The 9,458-nt window shown below is 43.9% G+C and overlaps 1 protein-coding gene across 1 annotated transcript in view; it reads right to left on the bottom strand.

Moving 5' to 3' along the window:
- neto1l (neuropilin (NRP) and tolloid (TLL)-like 1, like) overlaps nucleotides 1-7,033 on the bottom strand; it is a 76,076-nt gene extending 69,043 nt beyond the window's left edge. Inside the window, exons 1-4 of the mRNA XM_062521194.1 lie at nucleotides 6,875-7,033; nucleotides 6,100-6,150; nucleotides 5,758-5,892; nucleotides 4,166-4,414 (exon numbers count right to left, since the gene is read on the bottom strand). Of these exons, the coding sequence (XP_062377178.1) occupies nucleotides 4,166-4,414; nucleotides 5,758-5,892; nucleotides 6,100-6,150; nucleotides 6,875-6,902 (463 nt within the window). The 5' untranslated portion in view covers nucleotides 6,903-7,033. The remainder of the gene's footprint in view (nucleotides 1-4,165; nucleotides 4,415-5,757; nucleotides 5,893-6,099; nucleotides 6,151-6,874) is intronic.
- Nucleotides 7,034-9,458: the final 2,425 nt, after the last annotated feature.

The following is a 9,458-nucleotide window of genomic DNA, read 5'->3' as shown; positions in this document are numbered from 1 at the left end:
GTTTCACATGCTCCACTATCATAATCAGTATGCCTAGTGTTCCACAAAAACACTCCATTTGATGGCTACTTGTAAAACTATCTCTTGGCACCGAATGTGGCAGGTGTTTGCTCTGACCTAGTCATGCAGGGATTCAACACTTTGTGACTAAAGTTCATACTCCTTTGAAGCCCTTTGAACAAAACGCATGGCAGCTTCTGCATACAAATACAGCTAAAGCTATAATTCCATTCGCCCACATTTGGTTTGTAAGTTTGTGTTCGACATTAAAGTATTATGAGATGTGTAATTTGCAGACGGATCCTTACACAGAATGTAGTGGCTGATATTGTGAGGCTGTTTTCAGATGAAAAACAATAGGGATGATTACGTTTGTTGTCCTTACAGTAACACTCAATAGGGATGATTACGTTTGTTGTCCTTACAGTAACACTCATTCCATGACTCCATGAACTCGACCATATACCGCAATTACTGTAAGATGGAATGCTTTGTCATGTCCAAACCTACAAAAAGTCCAAATCAAATAGCCTAGCGCTGCACTGAATAGGCTATTACAGTAAACATGAATCCAATTTCACTGCAGTTCTCCGGTAATATCGCCATGAGAGTGACTGTAAACTGCTTTTACTGTAACACGTGAACTCTCTTTCTCTTTTCATTACAACTCCAGTTGTGTGGCAGTAGCACTGTATTTCAACTATAGGCTAAAAAAAATCAAATGTATTTAAACTTTGTAACCAATTTGTGGTTCATCTGCATACCAAACCATCCGAGGCGGTTCGTACGAATCCCAGATCGACAATGATCCATTGCACCCCTCTAGTAAATATCTAGCTATGTGAGTCAAGCTTACAAATGAACACCTATATCTTAGTGGATCTGTGGAACTGAGTGACCTTTTAAACAATCTAGAGGAGGTTTCAGAGTCCCATTCGCCACACTTCCGTGCTTGAGCATTAGATAGCATCAGCATCCCCTGTGATTCTCTGTATTTGTTAACAACTCTCACAGAGCCTCAGCTCTCTCTCTCTCCCTCTCTCTCTCTCTCTCTCTCTCTCTCTCTCACCAGCTGTCTTTGCAGGAGTGTTTTTTATTCTCCTGATTCTCCAAAGCAGTTGAGAAGCTGAAACAGCCACAGGAGACTTTCCTCTCCCCACGAAACAAGACTATTAAATGGCCACTGCATCAGGCCCGCACTGACTCTATGCCTGTACTTCCCTGTCTATTTACAAAGGAATGGCCCCTCAAACAGCCGGCCAGGCAACAGTGCAAGCCAGCGTGAAGGGAACAGAAGTAGTGCTCTTTTTTTCACTTGTTCTTCGCCTTTGTTTAGCCTGGTTAGATGTTGTCACCGATCACCACTTTATCAGTGGGAGTGGAGAGAGTGTATGTGAGTACAGAAAGAAAGAGAGAGAGAAGTTGTGTTTGTGTGTGTGTGTGTGTGTGTGTCTGTGTGTGTCTGTGCGCGTGTGCAAGGCAATGTGTGTGCTGGTAGAAGTGTGGGTGCAAGCAGCTGTGTGAATGTGAGAGGAAGTGTGTGAATGTATGTATGTTTGTGTGTGTAGGTCTGTGTATGTTTGTGTGTATGTGTGTATGTGTGTGTGTGTGTGTGTGTGTGTGTGTGTGTGAGAGAGAGAGGGGAGCGAGTGCATCGGGAGCAGAGGTGCTGGTGTAAGGAGACAGGTGTGAGCGCTGGAAGGCTCGGCGTGACAGGCCAGTCACCATCATCATGTCCCTCACCTCTCTGGGTCCAGCACCACATCACCCCCCCGACTCACACACACACACACACACACACACACACACACACACACACACACACACACACACGCACACCCACACGCCCGCCCCATTCTGTTACGTAAGGCCTGTTGCCGCTTATAGCCACACGCGTCCAGAGATTCATGACGGGGTGCGGCGGGCGGGACAGCGGTGCTGATGACAGGCGGGCAGTAACAGTGAGCAAACAAGGGGCCGAGTGCCGCGACCGCTCGCGGGCAACACGCCCGATTTACGACGCTTGGTGGCTACGCAGGCAGCCCAGTCATATTTCACTCCAAGTGCCGCCGCCGACGACCGAGGGCCCTTTTTTCCCTCCCCGACGCTCCTTTCACCGGCCCTTCGTTATGAGGAGGAGGACGAGGAGGAGGAGGAGGAGGAGGAGGAAGAGGGGGTGTGGGTGAGATGGGGGTCACGTGACCTGCTGATTCATAGAAGTGCTGGCAACAGTTCGGAGGGTACATTTCCTGTCACCGAGGAGGCTTTTGATTTGTTTGCCTGCACTAAACAGGAAACAGATTAAGCTGGTGGCGGTACCTTGAGTCAACTGTAAAAATGACTCATGTATCTCAGCAGCATCCGGCTATCCAACTCTTTCTCTTTCTCTCTCTCTTTCTCTCTCTCTCTCTGTCTCTCTCCATCATCTGATTCATTTGCCATCGGGGCTGCAAATTACTCTGAGGAAATATGCACACTCGTCAACACGAACACTAACCTCACACCCTCAGCACTGCCTTATTCACTCTCAGCGAGCATTTTTATGATGACTGTCTGTGAACTGCGATGTCTGACAAGTGCAGGCAACAGAATGCCTGTGACTGGATGCCATAAGGACCTGTTTTTTTTTTGTTGTTCTTCACTGAAATGCAAAATGGTGACTAGAACATCAATCCATCAAGCCAGACCTGCCTGAAGTACCCAATTATATATAAGGTGTGGATAGGATGTGGAAGGTTTAGGAGGTACTCTTCATCTGGACTAATTGATGTTCTTCCACGGCCCTGTTTCTCATTCATCTGCTGCACCATCTGCACGGGCATGTGTTTCCCTGTGCCTCCACCAAAGCAGACGTCCTTCCCGAGATTTTTTGGAGCATCGAGTCAAGTGAATTCGGCACTTTAATCTCCTTAATTATGCAAATCACATGCCACAGATACTCCTTATCAACTCAGAGAGAGAGAGAGAGAGAGAGCGCCAGACTTGGGTTTCAATATGGAAGGGGTGGGCCGCACATACTGAGCAGTTCCTCACTGGTTCCGCCAGCTTTGACAGAAGTCTCTCACGAAGATTCTGCATTTGTCCAAGCTACCTTAGACCTTGACCACTCTGATGTCTGTTCGCTAGAATGGCAGCCTATCCGCAAGCCCTTTCTTGTGTTGCGCTCCAACATACACAGTCAACACAGAACATCTGCCAGCGCTCAATACTCAGAAGCTTTTAATATCCCGGGGATCTTCAGTGCAATTTACTTTCTTTCTCTAATCACTTTAATCAATTTGTGTCATACATCTCTCAAAAATTTGCAAAAGCACAAGTCTAACAAGAGCATCACTTGACATGCACATGCTAACACAAAATGATCATCAGCTTGCATTAGCATGTTTTGCCGATTATTTTGTGTGGATTGGGAATCTCCACGTGTAATTATTGGTGTCTCATTAGCATCTATTTACATTGTATATTATGAAAGCTAATAGAGACATTAGACAGAGTCAGGGCAGGATGCACTGAAGGAAATCGATTTCAAATCATGGTTGAGAATAGAGTCCTCTCACACGCACAATGGGACAACAGCCAGGACACCATGCAAATGAGGGATGGCAGGCCCTCGGATGGGACCGTAATTGGGCTGACTGTGTTTAACAATTCCGATTAGCTAGTCTCTGCAATGTCAGTAAACTTCACACTCGTTACAATGATCTGTAAAAATCTATTACCACGAAAAACCTCGCCCTCTGGCATCAAATGCACACAACCAGAGACATGACTGGCTTAATAACTTCAACGAGACTTCACCACTTTACATCATCTGAATCATGACATTTCAGAAACAGGAACATGGATTAGTCATTTGAACTCTTGTTTTTATCCATATAACCTGATTTTACAGAAGTCCATTGGATATAAGAACAGACAACAAAGGAAGATGTTTTTGGACTGAAATACAGCATGATGAATGGGATATAAATCCATCTAGCCAAGCCTGCTAGACATATGCTGTTATGTATGATGTGTATGTCTAAGGATTTGGCAGGGAGAGGCTTTCACCATAAACCTAACAAAACAACAATAAATTATGAGTCTGCACAAGCGCGTGTCTGAAGCCTAAAGACAGCAATCAATGACTAAGATTGATAAGGGAGAATAAAAACGTATGTGTTACCTGCGGTGAAGTTGTAGCTCGCTGAGAATCCCATGGCTTCCAATTCACCGTCGGCCACGAATTTTATCCAAAGGTATCGGCCACTGGACCTGATATACAACGGGCTTTGCTGGCCGCAGTAACGTCCAATTATTGGAGAAAAGCCAAATGGCCCATCTCGTACTTCAATATGGTCAAATTTACATTCCCACGAAGGCTCTATTGAATACTTTTCATCAAAGAAAAGATCAATACATTGTCTTGGGGGAGCTACAAAAAAAAGCAAAAACAAGCAAAGGGGAAAAAATGTAAGTGCAGTTGTATGTAACACAAACCATGCTCATTAGTATCATTGAGATGGATGTTAAAGTACATAGCATACAAGCTATTTGCGAAAAGGTTATTCTTTTCCTGATAAAGATAGGGACAAAAAACCTCTTCAGTTTCAACGATCAACATCATAAAACAATGACAGACCTGCAATGAATATCTTGACATAAACAATTAACAATTCAGCATATTACAGTAACTTTGCGCATTCCCCCGTTTTCAGGGCTATGTTTCACAATGTTTAGATATCTGTGCATTACATTTGTATTCAGTCTCATTATATTATGTCTATAAAGCAACATCTCAGTCCAGAAAACATGTGACTTTACAGTAGGAGACTATTACAGAAAATACTGAATATATATTTCCACAGACATGGTTGTTTGGCCAGGCACTATTCAGGGGCTGTTCCCTTTAAAAAATAACCTGGCTGTTCATTGTGTGGTGTGGAAAGCACCATCATTTAACTGTGCACATCTGTAACTAAATCCCTGTTATGACAGATATCAAAACAAATTAACACAACTTTCAGTGTGATTTAATCTCCATCTGGTGAAATCCCAATGCTCTGTCCGTGCTTATTGAGTGCTGGGTGACAGTGGATGAAAGAACCATCATTACGGGAGCCAGGCCACTTGTATCCCTGATGTGTTTTGCTGTTCTTGGGTACAGCTGTCCCACTATCGTGAAAAATATGCTGGGCCTCTACCTGTTGCAATTTAGATCTCAGAAACCTCTACACAGCATACGGCCCTACATGTATGTAGCAGATACTATATTGCTATTCTCCCTACTGTAGTCTGACCAACTTTTTTTGAAACTGTTCACTGTAAATGAATTATTGTATTGCTAATTTGTATGTCGCTTTGGACAAAGGCGTCTGCCAAATAGCCATAACCATCACCATAACCATACCGTCACAACAATGTGAGACTGGAATGTTGGAAAATGAATGTTCTAAAGAATATCTGGGTTCATTCAGAGCCAGATAGATAGATAGATAGATAGATAGATAGATAGATAGATAGCCCTCTCTTTAGTGCTCTGGGTTCATTGAATTCAAATTCAAATTGTTGAGTTGAATTGTTGTGGAATGGCACGTTTTGTTAGAACACTCTAAACTCCCCTGCTGAAATGTTGTTCTGTTCTGAAAGGAGATATGCTTCGTTCAGCTACAGTACAGTAGGACTGCAAATGAGGTCCTTGAGGATGAAGCATTCATCAGGTCACCCTGCTCTCTCTTAGTGACCCTGTAGAGGATGACCTCCGTGATGGGCGCTCACCTTCGATGATGTAGATGCACTCTCTCTCTGGGGGGTATTTGCTGGGGTAGTTGGGAGAGGTGAACAGCCCCCCTTCTGCTTCCTTCACCCAGGTCCCACACTGTCCTGCCGGCTGCACTCCTGAGTTGTTTTTCACTAGAGAAGACAGCATTAAACATGTTGAATATCAAGCAAGAACGTGGATACAATGTGTGTGTGTGTGTGTGTGTGTGTGTGTGTGTGTGAGAGAGAGAGAGAGAGAGAGAGAGAGAGAGGATATGTGTGTGTGTGTGTGTGTGTGTGTGTGTGTGTGTGTGTGTGTGTGTGTATGTGTGACGATTCTGTGTGACAAAAAGCCATTACCTGCTTCTTTCTTTGTTGCCCCAGACAACCCAAGTATTAGAAGACTTGCAACTGCAATAAGACACAGTGCAATGTGAACAGACAGTGATCCAAATGCTTTCCACTTCTTCCACTTGTATGTATAACCAGGACATGCTGTGCTAGATATAACTTAAAGAAATCTGCCACTACAGAGCAGCTCACTCAAAGTTCTCTGTCACTCATAACAAGTATGATGCATCCAGCTGTAATAATTTTCCTATTCTCTTTGAAACTCCTTCAACAGTTCAGACATGTGTAGGCTGCAAATTGCCAGCAATCAGTTCGCGTGACAAAATTAATCAGTGCCTGCTCTGAGTAGATCATTTTAAGAAAAGTGTACGCAGGTCAAAGCTTCCCACTGATGGTTTGAGAATGTAAATGTACCTCTTCACTACACCAAATCAGCACTCTATAAGGATGGCGAATAATAAGTTTCATAACTGGAAGATCTGTCACATGCTTCCTGGTCAGTGTCCATGTTACCCATATCTTACGCATTAGGTTTTATTGAAAGTGCAAATATTGCCAAACACGTTGGTTTCTGAAACAGCAAAATATGGATAATACTAAAAGTACGGTCCACACGTCATTTAAAAAGGGCATTGAGCTCGGCATTGCAAATGTGGCTGCCTGGATATTTTATCAGTCAAAGCTCTTCTCATTACGAGGTGGACGAGGGGAAGCGGAGAGCAACTTACACCTCGAAATATTTGTAGTATGAAGTAGCCTATGAAAAAATAATGAAATGACTTACCGTAAAGGAAAATATGCCCATGTACCATGTCTGTTCCTTTTACAAGGGGCTTCGATCTGAACTAATTCCATTTAGATAAAGGAATACTTCAAGTGGAATTTATCGATATATCTGAGGATTAAAAAATGCATAGACCAATCGCCTGGCATACAACCCAGAGAAAATTTTCCATTTTTCGTACAATTGTTGATTGATAAATATACAAATCCCATAGACGACAGCAACTACTAATCACCAGTTTCATACAAAACCAAAAACAGGTCTAAACATTTGCCTGATTTCCATCCACACGTTTCCAATACCCCTTGGTGCTTTTGATGCACTGTAAGGTTTAATCGGTCCGTCATCAGCCCTTTCTAACCGCTCCACGTTTGCAATCTTACGATGAAAAGATTCATAAAGAAGGAATCTCTCAAGTCTTCTTCAATCCATTCTCACGGAAAATCCACAAGACCGTCGTATATCCATTACCAGAACACTGCCTGTGTTGTTTCACTTGTTTGAACCCAACTTCGATAACAAAACTCGTGAAAATTATATTTTGTTTATCTCATTCTCTCTGCATCCCTGGGTATAAGAGGTGGGAAGAAAGGCTCCTCTGGTCAGTTCGTTATTAGCCTCTTCAACAACAAAGAGTTAATACAAATTATTGCTTCCTGGCAGTAGTTGGTCCTTCAATAATTCTCTAATCCTAAGAGTTGCCATAACTGCCATAATACTACGACATGGTGCATAGCAACCACAAAAAATCATGACAGAAATGTCTTATCCATCAGAAACGATGTACCACGATGAAATAGTGAAAAAAGTAGGATGTTGCTTTAAGAGGTACTGCAAAGCAAGGCAGACTGCGGGATCCGGCACCTCAGACGGCGGCAGAACAGCAAAATGTAAAAGGTAAGCAGAAAACGCACTCCGTGAGGAAATGGAAGAAAGCACGCAAAGGAGATAGATGTCAGGAGACGCCTGGCGATCAGGCGCACTAAGATCTAGCACCTGCAGCGTGGACTTGACGAGGGCAATCTGCAGTTTGCTAACATGGCGGGGAATGGAGCTGGAATAGAAAGTAGTGTAGCATAAAGATACAGTATATTCATTCAGCGGCTCCGGGGTCACGTCAGTCACCCATTACTTTCCGAATCAATCATCGCGTTTTATCCGCGGATTGAGTAGTAACTTCATTCATCACTTATCCATACGCCGTCGTGGCGCATAGAAATCATGGACTACTTCGACTGCATCACTTAAAAATACATATATTCGTTTTTTCTGTGTAGTTCGATACTTACATTATAAACTTAGACTAATTTGAATTCGAATTCATGCGTGCTACTTTTACAGGTTAAAGATATGTATATATATTGGGATAGTTCCTTGGTCATGTGCTTCTGAAAAAAAGTGAATGGATTCATCTTCAACCTGAATGAATTTTCTCAGTCATGACTCATGCATCTGACTGACACGTTCTGTTTTAGACTATGACATAAAGACTTACATTCACTTCAGCTTCACCTCAGAAACACACACACACACACACACACACACACACACACACACACACACACAAAGATCTCAAATTCTTTGCAGTGATGCACCTCCCCCACTCCAACACAGTGAGCTGTTGATGGGCTTGGATTGCCGGTATAAGGCTAATACCCTGCCGGGTCCCTCCAGTATATGCATTAAAGAGCAAACACTGCTGCTGTGGTAATGGCACGAGTGGTGGCTGCAAAATGAAATTTCTTCCAGGAAAGTGCTGAATCAGTGATGACTTCTGCCATGTTGAGTTCCCTCAAAGCATCGAGCTTCTAATCCTCTCATAGGATCCAACCCAACAATCACTCACCTCACACACACACACACACACACACACAAGCACACACACACAAACATGCACAGTACACACACACACACACACTCACGCACACACACACGTGTGCTTTCTCTCTCTCTGTCACGCACACACACACACACACTCGTACAGATAATTTATACTCAAATGTTCCAGTACACATGCACACTGTTGCTTCTATGTGCTTGCTCACATACAAGCACATACACACACACACACACACCTCACATTATATTATAACTAGTAGTGTCACACTCTTGCTTCTCACGGTGGACTGGAAGGAGCCAGAGCTCAATTTAGAGATCTCCGTGCCGTGGGCCGCGCAGCTTGTTGCCTGAATGAGAGATGTTCATGCGGTCTCAGGTGTTTAATCTTCGCCACCTCCAAGTCCATCTCCGAGCTGTTTAGTCATCGTCACAGCTGATGACACAGCTGATGAAAGTGACTCAGGGACGAAGAGAGCCGGTGGCTGGGCGGGCAGGCCTACAGTAAAACGCTCCTGGCAGCCACTGGACGCTTTCCATATTGAAGAAGGGGGTGGGGGGGTGGGGGGGGGGGGGACAAACGTAGATTGCTGGAGCTTCATCTTGTCTGTGGCTGTGGCTACCCTTCACGCATGCTAAACACCGGGGGATTTGCATTCACACACACACACACGCTCACACACACTCACAGACACAGCCACATCTGTGCACATTGCGTGTATATAGACTATAAGTACATCGGGTGGTG

Source organism: Sardina pilchardus, chromosome 19 (assembly GCF_963854185.1).
Source record: "Sardina pilchardus chromosome 19, fSarPil1.1, whole genome shotgun sequence".
Lineage (NCBI taxonomy): Eukaryota > Metazoa > Chordata > Actinopteri > Clupeiformes > Clupeidae > Sardina > Sardina pilchardus.
The sequence above is the reverse complement of the archived record's forward strand: the minus strand, read 5'-3'. Positions and strand labels throughout refer to the sequence as shown.